This window comes from Zonotrichia albicollis, chromosome 19 (genome assembly GCF_047830755.1).
Source record: "Zonotrichia albicollis isolate bZonAlb1 chromosome 19, bZonAlb1.hap1, whole genome shotgun sequence".
NCBI classification, from domain to species: Eukaryota; Metazoa; Chordata; class Aves; order Passeriformes; family Passerellidae; genus Zonotrichia; species Zonotrichia albicollis.
In genome coordinates this window covers 4,461,543-4,488,335 of record NC_133837.1, presented here as the reverse complement: position 1 = coordinate 4,488,335, position 26,793 = coordinate 4,461,543, and the positions used below count along the sequence as shown (strand labels likewise).

At 53.5% G+C, this 26,793-nt stretch overlaps 2 protein-coding genes across 3 annotated transcripts; both read left to right on the top strand.

Annotated features, from left to right (window-relative positions):
* The first annotated feature begins 4,895 nt into the window (after positions 1-4,895).
* On the top strand, positions 4,896-15,016 carry TRIM47 (tripartite motif containing 47). The gene is made up of 6 exons (XM_074554949.1): positions 4,896-5,680; positions 7,302-7,397; positions 7,928-8,158; positions 8,703-8,898; positions 9,573-9,647; positions 11,074-15,016. Exons 1-6 carry the CDS (start codon positions 4,949-4,951, stop codon positions 11,697-11,699), a joined length of 1,956 nt encoding a protein of 651 aa, XP_074411050.1. The 5' UTR covers positions 4,896-4,948; the 3' UTR covers positions 11,700-15,016.
* Positions 15,017-16,337: 1,321 nt separating this feature from the next.
* On the top strand, positions 16,338-24,282 carry WBP2 (WW domain binding protein 2). Of its 2 annotated transcripts, none has more exons than XM_005494075.4 (8): positions 16,338-16,497; positions 18,119-18,227; positions 18,744-18,879; positions 20,338-20,430; positions 20,630-20,746; positions 20,918-21,043; positions 22,113-22,189; positions 22,765-24,282. In XM_005494075.4, exons 1-8 carry the CDS (start codon positions 16,343-16,345, stop codon positions 22,816-22,818), a joined length of 867 nt encoding a protein of 288 aa, XP_005494132.2. In that variant the 5' UTR covers positions 16,338-16,342; the 3' UTR covers positions 22,819-24,282. The 2 variants fall into 2 exon arrangements, with proteins under 2 accessions (XP_005494132.2, XP_005494133.2); XM_005494076.3 differs by having other exon boundaries at positions 16,371-16,502.
* The last annotated feature ends 2,511 nt before the right edge of the window (positions 24,283-26,793 follow it).

Sequence of the window (26,793 nt, the reverse complement as noted above, 5' to 3'; positions counted from 1 at the left end):
AGGGGTAGGGAGCCACCAACCAGGTAAGGGGAGGAAATCTCAGGGGACAAGTGACACCTGGATGGCTCAATTTCATCCCCCCAGGGCTGAAAGGCATCGATGCCCATCTGGAATGCCAGGACTGACAGACAGCACTCAGCAGGGTCAGGGTGGGGAAAGAAGAGGTGATTGGCACACCTGGGGAAATCTACACAGAGAAAACCAAGGTATCTGAGGCAAACCATGACATCACACCGCAACAGTCAGGGGCCATTGATGAACCCAAATGGGTTTGTTCACCAGCCACCATAAAGGCAGTGCTAGGTACCTTTCACCCTTCGACACAGTGGCCCCTATGAAAAACCCACCAATCTGCCCCAATCCGCACCCCCAGGCAGGCAGCACTGACCTCAGCACATCCTGACCCCACAGAGGGACAGGGCCAGAACGACAGAGGGTGGGACTGCAGCCACCCGCCCACTCGTGCTGCCAAACAGCACAAAGCATTGGCTTACCATGGTGCATGCCAGACCCCCCACCCCACAATGGGTGTCCCCACGGGGGCCAAAGGCCACACAGGAGGCCACACAGAGAGGGAGGTGACAGTCACATCTGCCCCTGTGTCAATCAACCAGAGGGCCTTTGGATCTGAAGCCACCAGTCCCACGAGTCTGCGGGTCACTCCTGGGGACACACAACTGAAAAAACGCAAGGTTAGCAATCTGAGTCCCTGCCGGAATAGTGACAGGGGGAGAGGGTGTGAAAACAGGGGCAAAAATCAGACCTGCAAAGGCAGAGTCAACAACTCCTGGGTGAGCAAAGATCCCTTGGTGGGTGCCATTACATCTTGTCCCAGAGGTCCGAGGATGTTCAGGGGAACCTTGTGCTCACCACCAGATCCCGAGGTGACTGCACCAGCAGCACACACATCCACACCCGTGGAGCCATGGGTGATGCCTCCAAGCTGACCTGGGCTGGCACCGTGCTCTGAGGAATCACTTCTGTCGAGGCACAATTCCTCTTTGCGCTCTTATTGCCATTTCATGGCCCTGCCAAAGGCTGGCCATTTGAGCCAAATTTCGACCTGCACTGGCTGGCAAGGTGACCTGGCCTCAGGCATGTGGCACACACGAATTCGGCACCCGTATCCACTGGCTTGGGTGCATCTTCCTGTTTCTTGCTCTTATTCTTGTTCTTCTTCCTATGTCTGCTCCCTAAGGGTACCTGGCCTGAGTGCACAGTCACTGCCAGAGCAGACACCCCAGGATCCACAGCCCCCATCCTAGCACACAGCACATGCCCTGGCCATCTCCACCACCGAAGGATCCCCCGCAAGAGAATTTATGATCCTCTGGCATTCACTGTTTGAATAGTTCTGGGCCAAGCGTTTCAAAAGTGGCTCTTTGAGTCCAGGCTCCTCAATCTGCTTCTCCATGGCAGCATTGAGCCTCTTGACAAACAGCACAAAAGGCTCACCTGGCTCCTGCCTTATGTCAGTGAAATCAGGCCCGGGAGAGGCTGCCTCGATGGTCTCCACCAATGCAGCAAACCCCAGAGCCTGACACTGATCAAGAACATCCCAGGTAGCCTGAAAATCATGGGAGTAGGCGCTGTCCCCAAGGAGAGCATCCACTCCCACTCCATGCCGAGGATCCTCTGGGAGCAGAAGCCTGTTTCTTGCTGCAGCCATGGCAGCATCCTCTGTCCAAAACATCAACAACATCGCAAATTATAGAGGTTGGAGAAGCGCCTTGGCAAGCTGCCCGATGTCAGAGGGACAGAGCAGATCAGTGGCTGTCACCCTGACAGCCTGCATGACTCCTCCGAGCCGAGGCCGTGCTTGGCAACCTCGCCCCGCAGTTCCTGAATCACCCTGTGCCCGTCGGTGTGTCCCGAATTCGGGACAGCCTTAAACACAGGATGATCCTGATCGCTGCCATGGGGCAGGACCTGGCCCCCCGAACCCCCAGAGCCTCTCCCCCCGAGGCAGACCGTGAACCGTGACCTTCCCGCTCCCTCCAACAGACCTTCATCCTCCGAGCTCCGTGTCTTACCGCGTCCCAAAAGCTGCGGGGATTGTCAGTCACCCTGCAGGGAGGCAGAGGCCAGAGGTGACGAGCAGAGGCCGATTCCGCCCTCCTTTGCCGGCCCTTCCCCGCCGCAGCATGTCCCCAACGGGGGACCGGCCGCCGGTCATCAGCGCTGCCCGCGTGCCCAGGCAGGAACGGGGAGGGCGCCCAGCGGATCACGGGGGTGGCACCTTAACAGAACGGCCAAGAGCGGGCTGCGAACCTGAAGGTTCAGTCACAGGCCGGGACACCGGCGGACCGGCCACCGGAGACAGGGCAGCGGCACCCCCGGCACCGCAGGCTGCCCCGGCAGAGGTGTAAAACACACCGAGTCACCCGAAGCGGCCGCCGCGCCGGAATGAGGAAAAGGCACTGCCCCCGCTGCATGAATTACCACCCGGACAGACGGTGCCGGAGCCGCGCTCACAGCCACTGCTGTCAGTGCAGGAGCCACGGGGAAGGAGGAGAGACCCGGGCGGGAACGCGACACCGGCTGGGGCTGGCGCCACGATGGGCACGGCCGGTGCAGCTGTGCGGGCTCCGCCGCTGCCCACGGGGAAGCTGCCGCAGCGATTCGCGGTGTCCTGGCAGCCGTCGGGGTGGGAACCGAGCCCGACCGAGCCCGGTCCGGCTGCTCGGGAGGGGCACCGGGAACTGCGGCCCCCGTGGTTCGGGAGAATGCTGACCTCGAACGGCAGCGGGGAGAAAGGAGGGGCTGCTGTGGGCCCGGAGGATCCCGCGGCTTCGGGAGCAGGGGCAGGGAAAGGCGGGACAGCACCCGGCCGGGAGAACCCCGGTTCTTCGGCACCAGGGGCGAGGAAAGGCGTAACTTCTGCCGCAGCGAACCCCCCAAAGAGGGGCGGCCGAACCCCGCACAGACGGCGAACCGCGACCCCACGATCGTCCGTCTGTCCGAAGCGCCGGCAGCTCCCCCGCCCCTCGAACCGCCCGTGTCCGAACCTCCGGCCCGGCCCCGGAGCGCCGCGCACAGAGTGTCGCACGCAGCCAGGAGCGGGGGCACAGCATCATCCCCTCTGTAAAACTCCTCCGCAAGCAGAGCACACAGCTCCTGACACCGGCCCAGGTCAAACGCCACGGCCATGCCCATGGGGAACGCATGAGTCCTGGCCCACACAAACAGGTCGATCAACGAGGCGTCAGGTACCGAGAACCCCCCATAGAAAAGGAGGTGCCTCCACACAGAAAAAACCTTGTTGTCGTCATCATGCCAATCCCCCATCATGGAAACAGCGGCACCCAGCCCCAGCAATTCAGGCACTGTCCACGCTCTGGGGAGTCCCGCAGGTCCCGTTATCAGGGCAGCCCCACGGAGCAAGCCCGGGGGAAGGGTGCGGGGAAAGGCCGGTACCTCTGCGGGAAACAAAGGGGGTCCGGACCCAAGGAGCCCGTGGGGTCCGGCGGGGGGCCCGGGGGTCTGGCGAATTCCTCGAAGGTACCGGAGCAGCACACACGGCGGGGCACCAGATGTCACCCTTGCGCCGGGAGTGACACAGGAACAGGTGAGAGGCAGAATTGCAGAAAGAACAAAGAAAGCTTTATTCAAGAGAACCGCGCGGTTTATGCAGAGTGATACCATACATTCTGTTTGATTGACTGCTTAACAAAAACACCTTTCTCACACACCGACCTTGAGAAAAACAGAAAGACGAAGTAGAAAACCACAACCTGTAGATTGTTTATACTAATAAGTTATCACATTCTTACAACTTCCTGAAAGTTCTCACAAGCCACGGTGAGAAATGCTTGCCATTTCTCTCTGTTCCATGGCATCCACAGGCACAGAAGAAAATCTAAAATTTTCATTGATGTTTTTCCAAGGGTGAGACTGCAGGTCCGATGTCTCCTCTGGCTCCTGTGGGAATGCTGGTGAGGATTAACAAGGTAAAACTGGGCACTGGGTTCAAAAGTGCTGGGGATGTGAATGCCTGGGGAATGAATCACATCATTTTTTCTTTTGGGGACAAAAAGCTCAAAAGGTTCAGTCCTCTTTTTCAAGAATAGATATGATCTATTTTGTGCTTCCTGCTTCACTCAACACCTCCCTTCTCCTCACAGCCCTGTCCTTGGGTGAGGCCTTGCATGCACCTGGGAACTTATCCAAGACCAAAAATTGTCTGTGTGTCCTGCACAAAAAGGATCCATAGATCTTGTGAGGCAGATCTTCACTCTAAAAGCACTTTGGGGCTTCCCAGCCCTCTGGTGCCTGTCAGTTCCTGCCAGACCCCAGAGGAAAAGGGGACAGTGAGCCAGACCTGGGCACTGCAGCCCTTTTGGCCATGGGGAGGGCTGGTGTAGGAAAAGGGCTGCCAGGAAAGCACCTGCACCTCTGCATTGTGGGGGGCTCAGGACCTTCCATGGGGCTCCAGGGTGGGGAGCATCTGGGGAGCAGTGGAGTAGCAGCAGGTCCTAGAGGGAGAAGGAATGCTCCAGGGGAGCAGCAGGTCCTTGGGAGGGGGACTGGAATGGGCTGGCAACAGCTTCTCTGAATGGGAGATTCAGGGAAAGTCAGCAGCTTCAGAACGCTGGGGAGGGCCCAGATCCCCGTGGGGCAGATCCTTTCGGAGGCAGCAGACCCTGGGTGGGGGACAGCACATCCCCAGCAGGGTGACATCCCCTCGGGGCTGATCTCCCTGAAGGCGGCCCATGCCAGGGAGAGGGACCAGACGGGAGCAGATCCCACATGGGGTGAGGCCCTTTCCAGGGCGGCGGGTGCCTGGGGCCTGGTGCCGGGGTGATGCTGGGGGTCAGCGCCCCGAGGGCACGGCGGGGAGCGGAGCCCCAGCCGCGGTGGCGGGAGGCGGAGCGGGCGGGCGGGGCGCGGCTGCCGCCCGCCCCCGCCGGGGCTGGGAGCGGGGCCGGGCCGCTCGGGGCGCTCAGGGATGGATGCTGCGCCCGGGAGCGCCCCGTCGTCCTCCGCCGCGGCGTTGCGGCTGGCGCTGGCGGCTCCGGGGCTGCCCGAGGGTCCCCTGTGCTGCCCCATCTGCCTGGACGTGCTGCGGGACCCGGTGACGGTGCCGTGCGGACACAACTTCTGCCAGGGCTGCTTGCAGGCGCTCCGCCAGCGGCCAGGCCCCCCCGACGGCGGCGGGGCGGGCGGGGCCGCCCGCTGCCCGCTGTGCCAGGAGCCCGTCCCCGCGGCCCTGCGCCTCTGCAAGAACCGCGCCCTGTGCGAGCTCCTGCCGCTGCTGGCGGCCGCCACCGGCGCCTCGTCCCCGTCGTCCTCGGCCGCCGCCACCCCGACGTCCCCGGCCGGCGCGTCCCCGATGGCGCCGGGAGCCGAGGAGGAGGATGCTGCGGGGGAGGAAGGCGCGGCGGTGCTGTGCGATGTGTGCCCGCCCGGGTCCCGCGTGGCGGCCGAGCGGTCGTGCCTGGTGTGCCTGGCGTCCTTCTGCGGGGCGCACCTGGAGCCGCACCGGCGCGCCCCCGCCTTCCGCGCACACCGCCTGGTGGCCCCGCTGCGGCGGCTGGAGGAGGGGCTGTGCCCCCGCCACCTGCAGCCCCTGGACGGCTTCTGCCGCACCGAGCAGAGCTGCGTCTGCTCCCGCTGCCGCGCCCACGAGCACCGCGCCCACGACGTGGTGCCCCTCGAGCAGGAGCGAGAGCACAAGCAGGTGCGGGGGTGCGGAGGGCGCGGAGGTCCCCGCGCGGGTGGGACCCTGGTGTGGGGGTGTCGGGGGTGCCGTGAGGCGCGGCATCCCTCGGAGGGGTTCATCCTGCACCCACGGGGAGCCCCCAGGTGCGGTGTGTGCAGGTGCAGCTCTGGTGGGATGCCGTGTGGCGGGAGTGCTGTACTCTCACCCCTAGGAGAGTTACACCCCAACATACGGACAGGGTGCTGCGGCATCAGGGAGCCCCTGGGACTGGGACAGGACGGGCAGGTAAGGACGGGGATCGGGGCAGAGCCGCTGCCGGGCATCCCGGGGGAGTTTTCCCGCTGCGGAGCCGAGCTGGCAGTGCCGTGGGTGCAGGGCTGGGGCGAGGCTGCCCGGGACACCCCAGAGCGGCCACCCCGCCCTCCCGTCCCGTTCCCACAGCCCCGGCAAGGCGCTGCTCGCCCGCGCTGGCAGCCGGCCCGGCCGCCGCTCCCGCTCCCCCAGCCTTTTGTGTCCTGCCGTTTTGGCAGCGGGGGTTTTTCCATCACTCCCGTTCCCAGATGCGACTGAGTCACCTCCTAAACTCACACCCACAGCCTTCCCAGGAGCCGGGGCTCCAGTCCCAACGTGGTGCTGCCTTCGTGGGCACTGCTGCCTTGAAAGTGTGGGGCTGCAGGCCGGTGGGAACCTGTGAGGCTCACGGTGGGGTGGCATCTCGCATGGCCATGAGGCATTTGGAGAGCTTGGGAGAGTTTGCCTTTTCCAAGGAGTAGCCCAGCCCCAAGCCAGCTCCCCCTCCTGATGGGCTGCTAGGATTGCAGGAAAACACTTTTATCGGCATTATTAGTCATGGGGCGCCTTAAAATAGAAAGTGTGTGTAATCCCCGCCCTGAGGAGCTGTCAGACCTCAGCAGGCGCTGCTTAATGTCGCCTGCAGGACCTCTGTGCCTGCCCTCGGCCGCCGCCCTGGGCTGCGGGCTGGGATGGATGCACAGGGAAAGCACCTGGAGCTGCTCCCCGGGAACAGGGGCACTGAGCATCAGCAGGGAGCTCTCTGGCTGGGGAGCGCCCTCCCGGCTCCCGAGGGACCCGTCCTCGTGATGGGCAATGGATGAGCCAACAATAGCGTCTCAGGAAACGCCGTGCTCGGAAGGTGCTTCCTTTGCAGCCCGTGCTCCGGAGCTGGTTTGCTTTGCTCCTAAACAGAAACCTCCAGGGGACTCTGTGCTGAGTTTCTGAGTGCTCCAGGCCTGTCTTTCAGCTTCTGCACCAAACCCAGGTGGATTTTTCCCAGCCCTGCGTTCTCACTAAGAGCAGTTTTAGCTGCAATCACTGCCTGATGGGTTTGCTTTCAAATTCCTGTTTTGTTTGGTTTCCGCTGGGACCAGGGTGGAGAAATGGAACTGGACATGACCCTTTCGTTTTCCAGCTGAGTGAGAAGGGATGTTTGCAGGTTGAATGTTGCAGGGAAGGAAAACAGGAAAACAACTCGTGGTTCCCCTTGCATTCTTCACCCAAAGCCTGGTAGCGAGGTCATGGTCAGAGAGGCTCTGTGGATCAAGCTGAGGGAGAGGCTGAATGCCCTGGGCTCCCACTGGCACTGGGGGTAAAGCTCAGTGTTTGTCCTTCATGTCTGCAGGCCCAGCAAGCCAAATTCCTGAGCGATGCAGAGAATGAGCTGGAGGAGCTGGCAGTCACCATCACCCAGGCCAAGAAGATGGTGGAGCTCATCAAGGTGACTCTGCAATGCCTTTGCTCTGGTGGTGCAGCTCTGCTGGGCTGGGCGTGGAGGAGAAGGGGCTGTGAGATTTTGGGGTGCATGGGCTGTAAAGATGGTGCTCACTGGAGCACCACAAAACGATGGTGATCCTGGCAAAGACCCCTGAGGATTCTTTCTCCTCATCTCTGCTAACACTCCTGGCATCTCTGGTTGCTTTAGTTTTTAAATGGAAGAAGGAACAGGGCAAGGTCCATGCCAGGACATCCTCTGGCTCTTGCACCTTCTCTCCCCAGGCTCATTGGGGGATTGTCTCTTTGGCCCTTGTGCAAACACTTTCCTGCTTGGGGACACCAAATGTGGTGCAGCAGTAAGTGGCACTGCCCAGCCAGGTCTCTTGAGAGCTGCACTGTGAAGTGATCTGAGTTCCTGGGTGAAGGGGGTGATGGAGTGTCAGGGGATTCCAGGGAGCTGGGATCTGGGAGCTGGGCAGGGCACAAGTGTGGCTCTCCTGCACCCTCACCTGACCCCTCTCTCCCTGCACTCAGGGTGCTGCCACAAAAGAGAGGGAAAGGGTTGAGAAGCTCTTTGCAGAGGCCTCAGGGGTGCTGGCAGCCTTCCAGAAGGAGGTGCTGGGATTCATCGAGGACGGGGAGCGCTCCATGCTGGGGGAGGCTGAGGCCGATCTGCGCTGGAAGGAGCAGAGACGAGCCAAGCTGGCACAGTGCAAGCAGAGCCTGGAGAACGTGCCCAGCACCGACACCATCTACTTCCTCCAGGTGGGATGGGGCAAGAAGGAGCTGACAATGTTTTATTTTGGGCTTTTGTCCTATTTCCCATGGAGCTGGGGGCCAGGAACCCTGGGATGTGCAGGCTGCTGGGTCTCACTGGCACAGTCCTCTCCCCTGCCCTCTCCCAGGGGGACCAACCAGCCAAGATTTCCCCCTCCATCACCACCACTTCTGTCCTGTCTGACAGGACAGGCTGATGTGCTGCCCAAGGGGGTACCTGGGTGTGGGGGAGAGCAAGAGTTTGGGGTGCCCCACTGCTTCCTCCCTGGGAGCCCAGCAAGAGGAGACATTTTAGGGAGGAGATGCTGCTGCCTGCGAGGTGGGCATGCTCTGAGTCTGGGTTTGAAAGGGAGTGAGGAGAAGGTGCCAGGAACACGTGGCTGGGAAAGAGCTCTCCTCCCTTCTGCTGTCCTTGGGCCAAGTCCTCAGAGCTGCCAGATCCCAAATCCTCCAGGGCCGGGTGGGGTCCTGGAACAAGAGACAACTTTGGCTTGTCTGAAACCTCCTGAAACTCCGTCTTTTTTTGGCTCAGGAATTTCAGGCCTTGAAAGCAGCCATGGAGGAAAACCTCTCTCCACCTCTGAGCTTCCAGAAAGAGCTGAACTTCACCAAGTGCACCCAAGCCGTGGGTGCCATGAAGGATGTGCTGTCCACCGCCTGCAAAAACCAGTGGAACCACTTGCAGGGGAAAGGAGTTGATGGATTGAGTTGCCAGGAGATGGAGGAAGGTTTGTGTTCCCCCAGCCCCTCTGCCTGGGTGGTTCCCTGTCCCCTTCCCTTTTCCCTCTGTGGGTGGGAGGTGGCTGCATGGCCCTGTGAGTGCTGGCCCCTGTCCTCCCAGCCCTGCAAGCTGCTCAGCACGGGTTCCCTGCACGTTGCACAATCCCTGTCTGGGCTTACGCCTCTGAGGTTTTGTGAATTTTTCCACGGAGACCGGAGACTGGAGAGGCAACAAACAGCCTGGGAGTTAGGCAGGGCCTGTGGGAGGGGGCAAGGGGCCAAAGTGGCCTCCTGTGAAAGGGGACTCTTCTTCCCAGCTCAGACAGATCTCCTCACTGGCACACTGTGGGCTCTCAAACATGCCAGGGTTAGAGAGCTGATGTGGCAGCTCTCTCCCTTGCTGTCCCATTGAACCTGAGCTCTCTCCTTTCTCATTCTCTGGGATGCCCATGGGAACTGCAGCTGGTTCCTTGCCCCACTGCCCACCTCCCTGGGGTGACAAAAGTGGTGTCTGTCCTTTCCTGTGTGGGAGCCACAGGGGATGTGCAGGGGGTGTGGGACGCTGGCAGGGGCTGTGACGCAGCTGGGTGCCATCAGGGGCAGGGGACAATGCTCCAGGTGCCCCCTTGGTGGTGGTTTGGTTCCTTTGCTGATGCAAACCCTTCTGTCCCTGTCTCTGCAGCGTTGGCTGAATCCCGATTTCCAGACAAGTCAAACAACGCTGCCTGCCTGGAGAGTCGTGATTATTTCCTGAAATGTAAGTGGGGTGTGGGAACCCTGGACACTGAGAGTTTTGGGCTTTCTGTGCTGAAAGGCACAGACCCTCAAGAGAACTCTACATTTAACTTGAGGTTGTAGAGAAAGGCTTCCAAATTTAAATAATAGAACTAGGATTAGGGGTGTGTAGTTTCAATAGAAGTGTGTAACATCACATAGTAGAAAAATTAGAGTTTAAGATTTTAGAATATAGTAATATATATAAAGCTAAGATGGAAGTTTTAAGTCAGTGACTAATCCTTCTCCTTCACCTTTTTCTTCACCTTTTTCTTCATGGGTTTGGTGGTATTTTATTTATTTTGATGGGGACTTCTGCTTTGGGTTGTTGCTAAGGCCCATCTTCCCTTTCCTCTCTCCTTCCCGCCTGCCCGGCGCTGATCCAGAGCGTGTGGGAGCTCTGCCACCAGCAGAGGAAATTCTGCTTGCCTAACAGGGAGGCCTCCTGGCTTTCCTGACAGCAGCCAGAGCCTGGTTAGCTGATGGATTTTTTCCCTTGTCTGTGGTTCTGCTGGCCCAGCTGCCCCAGGGGCGCTGCAGGCATCCTGTGTAACTCCTGCTGCTTCCCAGCCCTTGGAAAATTGGATCCTCTTTAAATTAGACCAGAGTTTGTGTGTTGTGTTTGTCTGCCTTGTTTGCTGCAGGACCCTGGGCTGGTGAGGGTTGTCTGCAGCAGCAGAATGGCAGGGATCACACAGGGGTGGAGCAGAGTGGGGCAGGAGAGGCTGAGGCTGGAGGCTGCAGGGCTGGGCTTGAGCTCCCACACCCCACCTGTGTGTCCCCAGCCTTACAGGGGATATGGGGTCACCTACTGACGTGTCCTTGGGGGACAAGGTCTGCCTCAGAGGCACCGAGCAGCAGAATTGGGCTCAAGGAGGGTGTGCTCTTCTGCTGTCAGACTGGGCCATGCCATGGTTCAGACTGCAATGCAGTTGATGTGATCCATGCCCAGGGTTGTTCCCTGGAAGAACTTCCTTGGGCATCCCCTCTGTTTGGGATCCGTCAGTGGCTCTCACATTACCCAAGGCCACACTGGCTGGGGGCTGCCTGTTTGAAGCTGTGGCATACCTGGCTGTTCTCTCTTCTCGGGGTCTCTCTCAACTGCATTTATCTGAAATATGCTTTTATGTGCCATTTCCTTACCACCAGTCTGTCAGGTGGATTCTCCAATGTCTGGTATCACAGTTGAGCTCATCAAGCAGCCTCTCTTCCCAGTTACCTGTATCCATCCTGTTCATGGGAGTATCAGCTCTTTCAGCCTTGAAAATTCAGCCTGAAATTTGCCATGGGATTTAAAGCAAGGGGACAGAGGGATGGGAAAGGATCATGCTCATCATTAAAGGCTGTGACAGGGAGGATTTCCTTGCACTTCCCTTCACATGCTCACTTCTCCCTCTTGCCCCTCACAGTTGCCTTCATCATCGACCTGGACAGTGACACAGCTGACAAGTTCATCCAGCTGTTCGGCACCAAGGGGGCCAAGCGGGTGCTGTGCCCCATCCCCTACCCAGAGAGCCCCACCCGCTTCATCAACTGCGAGCAGGTGCTGGGCTTGAACCTCATGAACAGGGGCAACTACTACTGGGAGGTGGAGCTGATCGATGGCTGGGTCAGCATCGGGGTCATCGCCGAGGATTTCGACCCACGGGAGGCCTACAGCCATGGGCGCCTGGGCAGGAACGACAGCTCCTGCTGCCTGCAGTGGAACGGCCAGAACTACGTGGCCTGGTTTGGTGGCTTCGAGTGCCCCATCCAGCAGCCCTTCTTCCACACCATCGGCGTCTTCCTGGAGTATTCCGAGAAGGCTTTGACCTTCTACGGAGTCAAGGACTCCAAAATGACCTGCCTGCAGCAGCTCAAGGTCTCCCCTTCTGCCAAGGGGAAGCTTGACCCGTTTCAGAACAAGATCAACCGGCAGTTTGCCTCTCTGTTCTCGTGCAAGCTGAAGCCAGCCTTCTTCCTGGAGAGCGTGGACGCCCACCTGCAGATCGGGCCGCTGAAGAAGGATTGCGTGTCGGTGCTGAAGCGCCGGTGACTGCCCGGGCACAGGGGCACGGACAGACCCACAGAAATCTCTCCTGCAGGTTATTGCCAGCTCTCCTTGGTAGCCCTGTGTGTCTCTGTGGCAGCCCTCCCTCCTCTCTGCACTGCTGGGGAGCCAGGGCTGGATGGGGGCTCCTGATGGGCAGGGCTGGGGGCCAGGATGGGGCTGGATCCGAGTGCCAGCTCTGCCCCTGAGCGAGCTCGGGCCTGTCCCTGTGCTGCTCCCTGCTGCTCCTCAGCTTCCCTTTCTGGACATCAGGGACTGCCACAGCCTTTCTTGGTAAAGTGTGCTGCTCACAAGTGCCACATGGATTTGGAGCTGTGCCCTGGCCACCTGCCCAGTCCCTCTGCTCCACCTCTGCTCGCTCTGCCCCGGCGACTTGTGCAGATGCTTTGTGCCTTATCTCAGGCTCTGGTCCTGATGCTTTTTTAAGTGCTGCCTCATTGTCACCTTCTGCATGCTCCTCATGAAGTGCCTTTGATGGAGCAAGCCCTGTGTGGACCAGGTGAACCCCCAAAGGAGACATGGTCCCTTCCCATCACCTCTGTGCCCTGGCAGGGGCGAGATAGTGCTCCAGGGAGAGGGATGTGGAGGAGCCTGGTGCCGGGGTGGTGCTGGGGTGGTGCTGAGGCGATGCAGCACCCTCTCCTTGCAGGGCTGCCCACCCATCAGTGCTGCAAATGTGAAACAAGGATCGCTGTCCGGCTGGGAAAGGGAGAAACCTCCGGCAGCAGCACTGTTCCCACCTGGAGGTGAGGGAGGGAACAGCACAAACCAAGTTTTGAGGACGTGCTCGAAGTAAACACATTCTTTGGAATTCTTAGCAATTCTTAGCAAAGCTTTACAGCCAAATTTTCCCCCATGTTTTTGATGACATTACTGTCTGGGGGATTTTAGTACTGTTAAACACCAACCCTGGGCACACTTGAGCTGAAAATCTGCCCCTTAGCTTAGAGATTTTTAAGTGACAGCGGTGCTGTGAATATGTCCCAGAGATAAATGGTCTGGTTTAGTGTTCTAGGACAGCTGTGAGTGCCTCCTTAAAGGTGGCACCTTTACCGAGGCACCTTTAAGGTGGCACCTTTAAAGCATCATTCAGCTACTAAATGACCCTTTGGACTCTGGGAATAAGTAACAATTAACAAAAACTACTCTCAGGCGAGAGGGAACACTGTTCCCTTTAGGAAAGGTGGAAACTCGAGGCTAAGAGACAAAACTGCCAGTTCACATGTCCTAAGGGAGCTTTTTCAGAAAGAAAACACAGAAATAACTGCCTGTGAGGGCAGCACAGAGCAGCCCCTGTCTCAGCACAGCGTGCCTTTCCAAAGTTTATTTTTTCTGGGGTTATTTTGCTACCTACCTCCCAAAGCTTGCTTTACAGAACCGTGGTGCTGTGTAATGTACACCTGGAGAGAAAATACAGAGGGTCAGGTTCTTCAGTGGCATGAGTGAGTCAGGGATGATGCAACAACCAGCAGGAATAATAACCCATTCAGCTAAATATATGAGATATATATATATATATTTTCCCCAAAGGATAAGCTGGAAATCATAGTGCTATATTCCAGGGGAGCCAAGGGAAAAATGTGAATGTGAATGTGCATGAAATGCAGGCACAAAGCTGGAGGTTTGAAGTTAAAGCCACGTTTACATGCTGAGGCTCAAAGAGCTCCTTAACTGTGACTCCTTTGCCAGGGCTGCCAGTTTCTGCTGGTGCAGAAAGAGCTGCCAATGCCCTGAAAATTAGGATATTTTAGTGGATGAAAGGTCTGAATGCAGCCACCCCTTTCCTGGGGCAAGGCTGGTGAGTCAGTTTGGGAAGGGGCTTGCTGGGATCTGTCTGCAAATTCCTCCTCCTCCTCCTCCCCTGCATGAGGTGACTCCTAAACTCAGCAAGCAGCGTGAAAAGGAACAGTGGGGCTTCCAGAATGAAATCTTCAGCTGAAATCTTGGCCTTTCCTGGCTGGTGGGAACACTGCCCAGACTTCTGTCCGGATGGGAATTCATTCCCTGCGTCCTGAGCTCCAAACCCTCTTTGTTTGGCTGGCGCCAGAGCTCAGCCCTTGCACGGGATGTCAGCACGGGTGACACAGAGCAGGCTGCTCTGCCCAGGGGTGGCAGAACGCGGTGGCAGGAGCTCCTGGTGGCAGGAGAAAGGCAGGGCTGTGCCCCTGTGCATGGTCACATCCTGGCAGCACAGGGAAGGGAAGGAACATTCTTCTCTGCAGGAAGAGATCTCCCACGTCTGCGCCCCAAATCTCATTTATTCAGGCGAAACTCCCACAGTTTGCAGCGAGGAGTTTCGCCAGAGTAAACACAGCAGATCTGGGTCCTTGCCCTGTTTGGTTTCGCTGTAGGTGGATTGATTGCTCCGAGGGGAAACCCATGCTGGAGGCACTCATCCCACCCTCCTCCACTTTCCCAAGGCACAGGCACAAACCTCTGACCTCCCTCAGGGCTTGGGAGGCCCAAAGGGATCCTCTCCTTCCACCCTGCCACCACCTGGGAGCAGCTCCAGAGGCTCCTGGGGTGTCTGGCATGGTGTGGGGTTGTGCTGCTGGTTTGGGGGATGCATGGATCAGCTCCATGGAGCATCCAGGGGGCTCCTGTGGATGTGCCACATTTGGGAGGTGCTGCCCAAGCCTCTCTTTCCTGCTGCTTGCTTTTCTCCTGGTTGGGACTGCTAAAAACCCTCCTGCTTCAGGGATGGTTTAAAAGAGGAGCAATCCCCTCAGGAGCTGGGTCAGAGTTTGCTCTGTGCTGCCAGGGATTTGTGAAGTGGAACGATCAGAGTGTGCACTGTGCCAGCTCTGGATCCCTGATTTAACAAAGGGTTAAAAGCAGGGTGAGATGAGTTGAGATGGATCAATAGCACTTGGCAATTTAAACAGCCTTTCCTTGTTCCCTTGGGTTATTTCTGCTGTCACAGAATGTTCCTCTTTTTAATTAGGATTTTTTAAATACAGTAACTGTAGGGTGTTTTACAGTGTGTGAAAAAACTGTAACAGAATCATGTAATGGTGTTAGAGAATATGATTTGACCATTAAATATGATACAGTCATTGCCCTGGGTTGTCTTTCCTTTAAATACCAAACCCTTTGACTTGTCCCATTATCTTATGTTTACTTTTCTGTGTCCTGTACATCTGGAATAAAATAACACAGATTTTATTTTCCAAGTGTGTCCAAGGGAATTCTGCCACATTCACATTTTTATTGCAAAAGCAGGAGAAGAACTTCAAAATCCAATAATAATTGTCAGCCCTGGGCAATTCAAAACAATGAATTGGCTCAGTTCTCTCTCCTATGTCTGTCCTCATCCTAAAAATAAAAAAGATTATCAGATTAGGTATTTTTCCTTAGTGTTTTTAAGTTTTAGAGTATAAATTTCCTAGGTTTTCTATGTGATGAGGAGGTCTAGAGCTTCACACACACACTGGCAATTACAGCAGCATCTTTTTTAAGTGAAGGCTGCTTTTCTTAATCCCAAATGTCAATTGGAGTTAGGATAAAAATGTTATTTTGGTGAGCCTTAGTTCATGTAAGGTGCCAATGCTCCATCTGGGTGTTTCGGTGGGAGCTGAGTGGATTCTGCTCCTGACTTTAATAGGAGAAGAATCAGAACTGTTTGTTATGGCTGTTTCTTAAAAGGGAAACTTACTGCTTATTGAAAAAGCGGATATGAAAAGCACAAACTTGTTCTTTTCCTGCCAAGAAACCACACAGATTATGTCACTGCATTTATTTAAATCTGGTTTCCATTATGTCGTTTTTGTGCTTTCCCCCCCACCCGCGTCTGGTTCTCAGACAGGACTGGGCTGCAAATCTAGGAAATAGCTCAGATCGATCTAAAATACATAATACAGGGTAATATATGCTTTTATTTGTATATTATTAATATACACCTGTCAGTTATTGATCTGAGGGAGCCCTTCAAGCAGTTTTGCAGGTTCTTATTTTTAATGAAGCTATGCAATCATTAATTTTTTTAATTCCTTCTGCTTGCACTCCTGGAGGTCAGAGTTTGGACCCTTCCTGCAGATCTGCAGATGCCACAGCAATTTTGTTGTTCCCAGATTCCCGACAAAGAGACACACAGACACTGGCTTGTTTACAGGGCAACCACTTAGTCCTCCTAGTTTAACACACTTCAATATAAAGGGATAATTTTTTGGATGTGCTCGATTCCATCACTGAAAGCAGCCAGTAACAGCATCAAAACTCTGTTTGCAAATGTGCAAAACGGGAAATGTGGGAATTTAAAAAATCGTGGGAAATGAAGCATCTTCGCCGTTTAAGGGGCTAAACCTCATTTCATGGTGGTTTAGCAGAACCACCAGATATCCGGGATTATTTTTATTTTACAAAGAGCACAGTTATAGAGAGACAGGGCGCCGGGCCCTGAGGCGGGGAAAGGGGAGGGGAGTATCATGGCGGCCGGCCTGCAACTCCCAGCATGCATCGCGTGACCGACACAGAGAGTGCATGGGCGGACTACAGCTCCCGGAATGCTCCGCGCGGGGCAAATGGCGCAGAGGTAGGGCTGTGTTATGTGGACTACAACTCCCAGGATGCACTGCGCGGAGAAACTGAAGCGTCACACGGCATAGATAGCTAGGACTACGACTCCCAGTATGCCCCTCGGTCCCATTGACGGCGCACTTTTTTCCCGCGCAGGCGCAGAGCGGGATCGATGCTGTGAGGAGGAGGAGGAGGCGGAGGAGGCGGCGATGGCGCTCAACAAGAACCACTCGGAGGGCGGCGGCGTCATCGTTAACAACAGCGAGAAGTGAGGTGCTATCCCCTTCTCCCCTCCTCCGGCCTCGGCAGCCGGGGGATAGCGGCGAGTTGCCTTCTCCCCCCGCCCTCCTCCTGCCTTCCCCCTCAGGGGGAGCGGCTGTGTGGGTCACGGGGGGGGGCGTGCTGAGGGGGCGAGGCGGGTAAAAGGGCTGGTTTAACCCTCTCGGTGCCGGCGGTGCTCGTCCTCCCCTCATCTCCGGCTTAGGGGCTGTACACATCCTCCTGCCCCAGGGCCTGTGAGGGGAGCTGTGCTGGGCTTCAGCCGCGGGTCTTGTGCCCCTTACACCGCTTCCCTCAGCGCCAGCCTGTCCCCCAGCCTGCTGCTGGCAATGGCTGCTGTCCCCAGGGCTCAGCAAGGGCTGGCAGCGCTCAGCTCCCGCCAGGTGATCCGGGCTGGCCCCAGGTGATCCGGGTGATCCGGGCAGGCTGCACCTGCCTGGTGCCTCAGCCGAGGCTGCCCGCCGTGCTTTGCCGGGCTCCCGGAGCACAGCCCTCCCTGTCAGTGTGTGCGGGAGGGAGAGCAGCCTTGGAAAAGGTGCTGGGCGATAACCATGGAAACGGGCAGCCCGCACAGAGCCGCCTCTGTGTGCATGGCACAGGGCTGGCCGCGCCCGCTGGCTGCCGGCGGGGTTCTGACGTGGCAGTCATCTGCTCTGGGGACAAAGGAGTGCTTCATCCTCCTGCGCTTCTTTCCACGGGGCTGCTTAAACACTGGGGAGGAATTCTGGGCCCGACTTCCACTGGCGATGTGGCTTTTCTTAGAAGGCTTTAGTAAGATCAGCTCTGGTAGTTAAATTTGCATTCCCTGAGAGGATGGGAGCTGAAGGTGTTGCTGTTCCCAGCTGCCACCTCCCTGGCCCTGGGCTGACCCAGCCTGAGCAGGGCTGGTCCCACTGCCCTTCCCCAGCTGTTCCTGGAGGGACAGGTATTTATGACTGAGGCTAGAAACACGTCAGCTGCCAAAGATAGAGGTGGTAGAGATTTCTGCAGCTTTAGGGATTAGAGTCCCTAATGTGGATGCTGTAATGTCAGTACAAGTTACCTGCTGTGTCCAAAGGTTTTAATCAGGTCAGTTTGTAAATGAGAATTAAGGAATCAGTGCAGGCAGCACGAGTTAATGAAGTCTTGTGGCCAGGAAGGGGAGTTCCTCTGGATCACATTTCTGTGTCAGGGGTGCTCGAGCTCTGGTGAGCCCTTCAACAGCCGTGTTGCATAAGCCAGCCTGAGCAGTTTCTTCTCCTGCAGTCCTTCCTCTGTCCTGTCACTTGTGGGCAACTGAATTAGGGAACCGAGCCAGCAGAAGTGCAGAACATTTTAAAACAAAACCAAAAAAAATGTCTTGAGATTTTGATCAGCTCAATTGCCTGGTTGTGCAGACAGCAGCAGCAGCAGCTGTGTCAGCACACTGGGAAGGGAACAAGCAGCCAGGGCTACTTCAGTTGCTGCTGCCAACAACAACAACAACAAAAATGCAAACCAGAACTGATTCTGTCTGCTCAGCATCTCCATCAGTGCTGAGGTTACAGGTGGTTTTGGTAGGTCAGTAAACTTCTGTGCATGCTGCATTCTGCCAGAGCTGTACCTGCTGTCTCCTGTGTCACTGTTTGCAGTGTTCTGATGACCTATGACCATGTAGAAATCACCTTCAGTGATCTGGAGCCAATGCCAGAGGCCTTCAAGGGCACCAAGAAGGGGAGTGTGTTCCTGACTCCCTACCGGGTGAGTGTGAAAGCTTTATCTTCTCTGAGGAGATAACAGCCCTGGAGCCTGAATTTAAATGTGCTCAGTGTATGAAAGTCAGGATAATCCACTCCTGTCTGAAGTGTGGCTCATCCTCTCCCTCTGGGAAGCATTATGAATTCATGGCATATCCCATCTATTTGTCAACAGATAATAAATCTGATTAGTTCTTGTACAGGCAGCTGTTCAGTCCATCAGGCATCTTCAAACTGGAAATTAGCAGTGGTCTGGAAATGCAGAATGTAACAGCACAGCTACTAAATCAGAGCTGTGTGGAGCAGCAGGTTCTGTGGGAGCTGGGAGGAGCATTATCTGAGCAAGGGCCTTCCTGGAAGGCTTTAGTACCTTGAGGATTTGGTTTACCCCTGTGGCTGTGGTGTGGAGCTGGTGATGTGGGAGGGAATTTCTGTCCATGGAGAGTTCTGTTCAGACAATAAATCAGGGCTGTGGTTCCTGTTTGTTTTGACTAGCTCTTGTAATGTTATTTTCTTTCAGGTTATCTTTGTGTCCAAGGGGAAGGATGCTATGCAGTCCTTTGTGATGCCCTTTTATTTGCTGAAGGATTGTGAGATCAAGCAGCCAGTGTTTGGAGCAAATTACATCAAGGGCACAGTGAAGGCAGAGGCAGGAGGTGGGTATCACACAGGGGGCTCTGGGTCTCAGTTCAGCTGCTCCATTCACAGCAAGATCCTGGCTAACCAAACTTTGACACTCTCCAAATGGGTTTTCACACTCCTGTGAAAATGTGTTTCTTTCTGCAATGAGCAGATGAGCTCTGCAGCCCATCTCATTCCTGCCCTCTGCAAAAGAGAAACTTCAAACAAGTGATCTCAGCAAATGAACAGCACAGTGGAGTCAGCAGGAATGAAGGTGTCACTTGGGATGTCCTGTCCCACCTGCATCCAGGTTCTCCTGTGCCAAAGCTCAGATCCTCTCTGGCTCTGTTTGGGTTCAGGTGCAGACCCCCAGAGCTCTCTCTCCATTGTTTCCTGTGCAGTTCTAGGACAGCTGTGGGTACATCCTGGCAGGGAAAATGGCACTTGGAAGGGAATGGATTGTCTTGGAATCAGGGAATTTAAGGAGCTGTTTCACATTAAACTCAATAGAAGGATGTGGCAGACATTTTCCAAGAATAATTTTGGTTTTGACTTTTTTTTTTTTTTTTTTTTTTTTTTTTTTTTTGCCAAAGGCACAGAGTTCAGCAAACTTTTATCCTCAGCTTGGTTTAGTGTAGCAGCTGTGGCACAGAAATCACAGCCCAGGCTGTAAGAGCCTTGCATGGGAGCTGAGTGGGACCTATCTAGCATTAATGACCAACTAATGTTTCAACTAAACAGTGTGAAAGGCAAAAGGTTTTAGCTAAATCTTTGTTAATTTTCCCCAGAGGCCATCCCTTTTAATGATGATGTTGTCTTAACAGCCATGACAGTCTGGTTTAGCTTAAAAGGCTCTTTAATCTGCTTGTTTCTGTTGCAGCACAGCTTCTGCTTTGATGCTTTCCTGGGACTCTGGACTGTGCATGTTTTTCTTTTTTATACTGTAATGTGAGATGTCACTAATTTGTTTGTTTGCTAATTTTTATTTATCCTGACTTGAAATACCTTCCATGGGCTCTAATGGGTTTATGTGGACCATGTTTTTCATTAAGCTCTTGGCTTTGTTGGGCACTCAGACTCCCAAACTAATTTGGAGCTGACACTTAGGTGTAGTTGCAGAGGCTTTTTAGGCAACAGGATTAACAAAATCCCTGTCTTCTGCACTAATCTTATCCAAAGCAAGAGCAAATCCAGCACTCCTGATAGCTTGGCCTGTGACAGCTGCTGTGGCAATAGTCACAACTCCAGAAAGCTTTTGAAGCTCTCCCTCATGGATGTTTCTGCTTCAGGTGTCTCTTGACCTGACAATACCCCAGTGTGAATTTTTCTGATGATCCCATAATTCTGCCACTTCCTCTGCTTTTTTTTTTTTTTTAGTTTGGATTCTTGGGATTAACTCTTTTATACACAGAGCATCTGTGGATGCAGCATGTAACCTAAATAGCATGGAAATGGCTTCTCCTTGCTCCTGAGTGCTGTCTTTCCTCCCTCAGGTGGCTGGGAAGGATCTGCCATGTTCAAGATGACCTTTTCAGCTGGGGGTGCAATTGAATTTGGGCAGAGGATGCTGCAGGTGGCATCACAAGGTATGCAAGCCTGGGGGTGTCTGCCACGGTTCTGTGCTTTCAGGAGCCCTTGCCTGAAGCTTGCTTTAAAAAATACTTTTCTAACATCCAGCAAGCAGCAGATCTATGGGGATGTCACTTATTTTTCTGATAAGGAGTTGTTGACCTGCATTTGAGGCTGGCTTGATGTTCTGATGAGGTTCTGTCTTTGCTTTCCCAGTGTCCAGAGGTGAAATACCCAGTGGAGCTTATGGCTATTCCTACATGCCAAATGGATCCTATGCTTTTGCACCACCTGCAGCTAATGGGGGCTATCCATACCCACCTCCTCCTCCAGGTAAGCCTGGCAGCTGAGGCTGGGGCTTACTCCAGTGAGTAAGAGTTAAAATAGGTAAAAAAGGCAAGAAAACCAGATTTTACACAGTGTTTTAATGATGACTTGTGTAGCTTTTGTTCCTGACTTAACCCACAGTTAAGTCTCTTGCTGTGTGATCTCCTGTCCTGGCAGACTTTTACCCTGGTCCTCCTGCAGCAGATGGGAACATGGGCTACATGCAGCTGCCACCCCCACCCTACCCAGGGCCCATGGAGCCCCCCCCTGTCAGTGGCCCAGACCTGCCCTCCACTCCTGCAGGTAAGGAACTCACAGCAGCTTCGTTAGCAATGAAACAGAATTTGTTTCTTGTCTTTTGGGCAACTTGGAAGCTCCACTTAGAAGTTGAAATTTGTTTAGAAAAGGGATTAAGGAGCTCCCCTAATCTCCAGCCTTGTGTATCCAGCTCAGTCTGGAGTCCAGCCTGATTCTCTCCAGGGTAGACACCATTAGTGGGCATTTTACATATAAATTTATTTTTCTTTTGACAGAAAAATACAGTTTGTGATTCTCCTGTGGTGGTAATCTTGCTCTAATGATGAATACAAGGAAACTGATGGTGAAATGTGTTTGTGGTCCATTTTGGCTCACAACTGTGGCTTGGGTGATATTTGCTTCCCCTTCCCCTGTTTCATTCTTAATGTGATTATTTTTGCTGAAACAATGTGGAACAGGGGAAGAGATGATGGAAAGGAGCTGAGGAAATATCAGCCTCATTTTTCACTCATTTGGGATTTATTAAAATGAAAAAAGAGCTATTGTGGTTGGGCACAGCCATAGATCTCTTGCAGATAAGAATATTTGTTTGGATAAGAATTTAACTTTTCAGTTTGAATAAACAACCATTCATCTTTGAACTATTATTTGGAAAGTGGCACTACTCCAGAGGCTTGTACAAGATTTTTGTTTTCTGCAGAAATGCAGGATCTGGATTATGCTCATAAATTACCATACACTAATCCCCTGAGCTGCTCTAATTTTGTTTTGCCTGTTGATTGCACTCCCAGGAAGGATGGTGTGTTCACTCCTGTTTGTAAAGGGTTTGGAAGGGAATGGATTTAGGCAAGGCAGCAGCAAGCATTTATTTATGGCTGACATGCAAGTCCCAGGTGACATTTCCAAACTCAGGCTTCCTCTGTTTCACTGGGAATTGGCAGTTTTGTGGTGACTGAAAGAGAGAATGCTCAATTCTGGTTTTTTTGTAGCTGTTCTGCAACTTGAGCACTGGTCATAGGCTGCTCTGTTAGTAACTCTTGATGGCCTGGAGTTCTTGTTTTACTGTCAGAGTTCTGTGTGTGTCCCTAACCTGTCACTTCTGTCCCTGTGCCAGCTGAAGCCAAGGCTGCTGAAGCTGCTGCCAGTGCTTACTACAGCCCAGGCAACCCCCACAATGTCTACATGCCCACGGTGAGTCCCTGCTGCTCTGGGCCTGCAGGGGGTGTGTCTGGCACAGCAGAGTTGGGGTGCATTGATGTGGGAATGTTCCTCACTTGGGGTCACCAAATCTGGTGCTGGTCACAGAGGTCCCCATGAGGAGAGAGATGAGATTCTTGACTCCATGTTTCACAAGGCTGATTTATTATTTTATGATATATGTTAGATTCAAAGAAAATTATATATTAAAACTGTACTAAAAGAATAGAAGAAGGGATTTCATCAGGAGGCTTGAAAGGAATAGAAAGGAAAAATGATAATAAAATCCTGTGACTGACCAGAGTCTGAGACAGCTGGACTGTGATTGGCCATTAATTAAAAACAACTACATGAGACCAATCAAAGATGCATCTGTTGCATTCCAAAGCAACAGATAATTACTGTTTTTCTTTTCTTCTGAGGCTTCTCAGCTTCTCAGGACAAAAATCCTGGCAAAGGGATATTTTTTCAGAAAATATCATGGCAACAGTCTTGGGTTTTTGGGGGCTTTGAGCTCAGTATTTTATTCTTAGCCATACACTGATATCCTTTTATCATCTTTGTTGCAGGACCAGCCACCTCCTCCTCCATACTTCCCACCAGAGGACAAGAAAAACCAATAAGCTGACACAGACCTTCTCCACAACCCATTGCTTTCCTTTTTTCCATTTTGGCAGAATTCTGGGGCACAGTCCATAGCACTGAGGAGCAGAGCCTTCCCCCAGGGCACACTGCTTTCAGGGGCTTTAGGAGCAGGTCTGTGCAGAGCAAGGGGAGGGATTTTGGCAGCCTGGCTCACCTGTGGGGCTCTGAGGATTTGCTGTCCTGCAGCATTCCCTCCTCCCTGTGCACAGCATTGCTGCACCTGGAGGTTCTCTCCATCTCTGCTTCCCTTTGCTCTGTCTCTTTTGATACTTAAGAGTCAGCATCTGCTCTAAACTGCTAATTAACATGATCATGACCTAGAAACAAAGCTCTTGGGGGTGGGAGGTGTCTTGTATTTACCTTAGTGTGCATCCAAGAGCACCTCTGGACACAGGGATGCCTCTGGTTATTCTTTGTAACCCAGAGTGTCACATCCAGCTCCAGCCTTTGGGATCTCAAAGGGGGTACACACCTATGACACTTTTCAGATATATATTCAACTTTCTTGTGTTTCTTTTTTTTTAAATCTAAGCCATTCCTGACAATCATAGTAAATAATCTGTAGCCCTTCAGATTTCCTTGCTGCTCACCATGTATGACAATGTTGACCAATTTCCCTTCCCTGCTCTTCACAGGGTTCTCCAGTAGCATCTGACCACTTTAGATCCCCAGGAACACTCATATTTCTGCAGTCTCTATTTTCCAGTTAGATATGTGAGTTCACTTAGTCCTGAACATTCTCCTCATAGTCTATAATGCACTTTTGTTTTTCCTTTGTTGTAACACAAGTTACATTTCTTGGCCAGTGAAGCATCTTCCTGCTGTGATTTACCTGGTGAATTAACAGCTAAGGGCAGAAAGCAGTTGCTTTACTTGTGCCCTGGAAGCACTTGAGAGAATATGCAAAACCTTGCAATGAGCTGTAAGGTACAGAGTGTTGTTTATTGCTGTTTGTGTTCCTGCTCCAGCTGTGAATTCCCACTCACCCAAACGTGGACTGCTCATAGCATTGATTCCTTGGGCTCATTAGCAACAATCCAGAGACTGATCAGAATCTGGGCTGTGGAACTTCTGCATTGTCCAAAGCTGTGACAAGTGACACTGCAGTGACTTCTGACAGCTGAGAGAGAAAATCCTTCCCAGCCAAGTGTGGCAGAAGCTCCTGTGCTGTGGAACTGCTGAGATTTGCTGCATGCAGCCTGCTCGGAGAGAAGCAAGGCCCACCTCTTGTTTTGTTTTTCTTTAACTGATTGATGAAATTGCTGCTGTTTGTGCACTGACTTTTCTAGAATTGCTACTGCGGTGATGTAAAGAAATCGTTATTTAAAAAAAAATATTTATTTTGAAAGCATTTGATTAATATATTAATGTGAAATGACTTCTGAATGCACATTTGTTTTGCCAAGACTGTGAAGTAAAGAGAAATCAGCTCAAAACTTGGAGTGTTTGTGTGTGTGTGAGTGGGCAAACTTCTGGTAGCTGTGGATGCAGAGAGGAGGAATTAGAAGCAAAACCACTTGGATTTTATATTTTCTTATTAGAAGCAAAATGACTTGGCTTTTCACTGGTGACATCAGTTCCTTGATTTCTCTTGGGTGACTTTGTGAATGAAAATAAGATGTTAAAATGTTTCAGCAAACTCCCATTTCACGGCTCCTGTTGGAAGCTGGCAGCAGCTGCTTTACTCTACCCAGATGTGTCACCCAAGTTATTTTTCCAGACAAGTTGTCCTCATAAAAGTTACAACCTGTTTACTATTTTGCTTTGCAAGAACTAGCTGAGCACTGCAGCATAATTAATTTCTCTAAAATATGTTTGTAATTAGAAGCAATCCACAATTTTATTCTTTTTTTTCCCTGTAAGTGTGCTGAGGTGCCTGGGTGGCTGTGCCCAGTGAGGCTGGAGCATTCTCAGGTGTGCTCCTCCTGTGCTCCTGTCCCTGGAAAAGCAGGAGCTGTGCTCCTGTCCATGGATGCTCCTGTCCATGGAAAATCAGGAGCTGTGCTCCTGTCCCTGGAGAAGCTGAGCTGTGCTCCTGTTCCTGGATGCTCCTGTCCCTGGAGAAGTTGGAGCTGTGCTCCTGTCCCTGGATGCTCCTGTCCCTGGAAAAGCAGGAGCTGTGCTCCAGCAGCACTGCCAGGGCTGTTCCTGCCCCTGAGCCGAACCAGGTGTGGCAGTGTCACTGGGCAGGGCAGGACAGGAGGTTTCCATGTGGGATCAGGTGCTGGTCAGTCCCCCTGTCCCACAGGAGGTACCCAGGAGCTGCTCTCCATGGATCATCCAAACCTCACTGGTTTCATTCCTCTTGCCAGCAGCTGCTGGGGCTGCCTTCATTCTCTTGAGTTTCCTGGCCAGCCAGCAGGGACATCTCCCACATTCTGCTCATTTTTACATCCCTCTGCCTCTCACGTGCTCCCACGTGGCTGTTTGCACTTTAGGCCCGGCTGAGCCACTTGGGTTTGTTTTCTGTGGAAGAGGTGGCTGAAGGAGGAAGCATTGAGATAAAATTTTATAGTCCAGTAGGAGCTGAATAAATCCTAATTTGTGAATTAATTTACTTAAAATCAAGGTTTCCTCAGTCACATCTGTCCAACTCTAAAACGGTACTGAAACCTTTCTGTTCTGGCTCATTCCCAGTTACCTTCTACTCAGACAGAATCCTAGAAAACACAGATTGCATGAACTTTCCAGAGCTCTTGCCCATCCCTACTCTCTTAGTGCAGCTCTTAGGCCAACAATCAGAACAAATCCATGAGATTCTTTTAAAATCAGTATTGTCTCTACTAACCTTTCCTCAGCTGAGTGTGCTTGGGAGAGAAATATTTCTATATCTGCTCCCATGGGAGCCCCATGGCTCGAGCTGAGTCACTTCCCTTAGAGTGGAGAAGTGGCAAGAGCTCCAGAGCCACCATGAGGTTTCTGTCTGGCAAAAGGGAAATACACTCCAAGGATGAGTCAGGCTGGAATAAATGAAATATTCCTTAGCACGGGTGTCAGTGGGCTAAATCTGGAGTTGGAGCTGTGGGTTTTCCACACTGGTTTGAGGCTGAATGTTCCCATTTCCCCAGGCTGGAGCTGGGCACGGTCAGTGGGAGGGGAGGAGCAAGCCAAGAAAGGATTAGGCGTGGTTCGGTGAGTTTGGGGTGTGCTGGCGGGAATTGGAGCCGGGCAGGGAGTGCTGGGCCGGTCACACAGCCAGCCAGGCTCCGGCGGGCGTTGGGCTGAGTGCAGCAGCACAATTTGGGAATCCAGATTTGTGCGTGCTGGTGACAATCCCTGCCAAAGCACCCACACCTGGCTTGGGTACTCAGCACTCCCCGCCATCCCCCGATGGAAACTGGGAGCTGTTCTCTGCTCAGCGAGGGGAGAAGGGTCACCAGTCCTGCTGCCCACACAGAACGTTTTTCATATTAGAGCAGGGACATGCAAATTGAAGTCTGCTGCTGCTCTGGAAGCCGTGTGGGAGTAGGGCAGGAGGAAATGTTGCTCACTGACACGTCTCCAGCTCTGGCCCTGCCTCGGTGATGAACTGGCTGTGCAGCAGGAGGCTGCCGTGTGACTCCACATTGGTGCCATTGAACCCCAGCTTGGCTGCTGTGGTAGCACTGAAAGAACAGAGCAGGCACGGGGAACAGTTACTGTGGGGTACTTCGACTTTCCACCACCACCCACAGCTGTGTCTTTGATGTCACTTGGGCTCTTCAGCTGAGAAGTCTCTCCTGCCCCTGATGCTGGGAAATGCAGCTGCTTCCCCGCTGTGGGGGCTGTGGGGTAACTGGGTGTTTCCAAAGTGCTTTGAGATCTTGTGCAAAGAAGTGTTGCTGCTGGAACCGCAGGTGCTGCTGACAGATTTCCTGCTGTCAGCCCTGAAATCCTGGTGCTGTCCCTGGGGGCTGGGGAAGTTCTTTACCTTGGAAGGATTAGCCCATCCTTAGGGATTAAGGATCCTCACC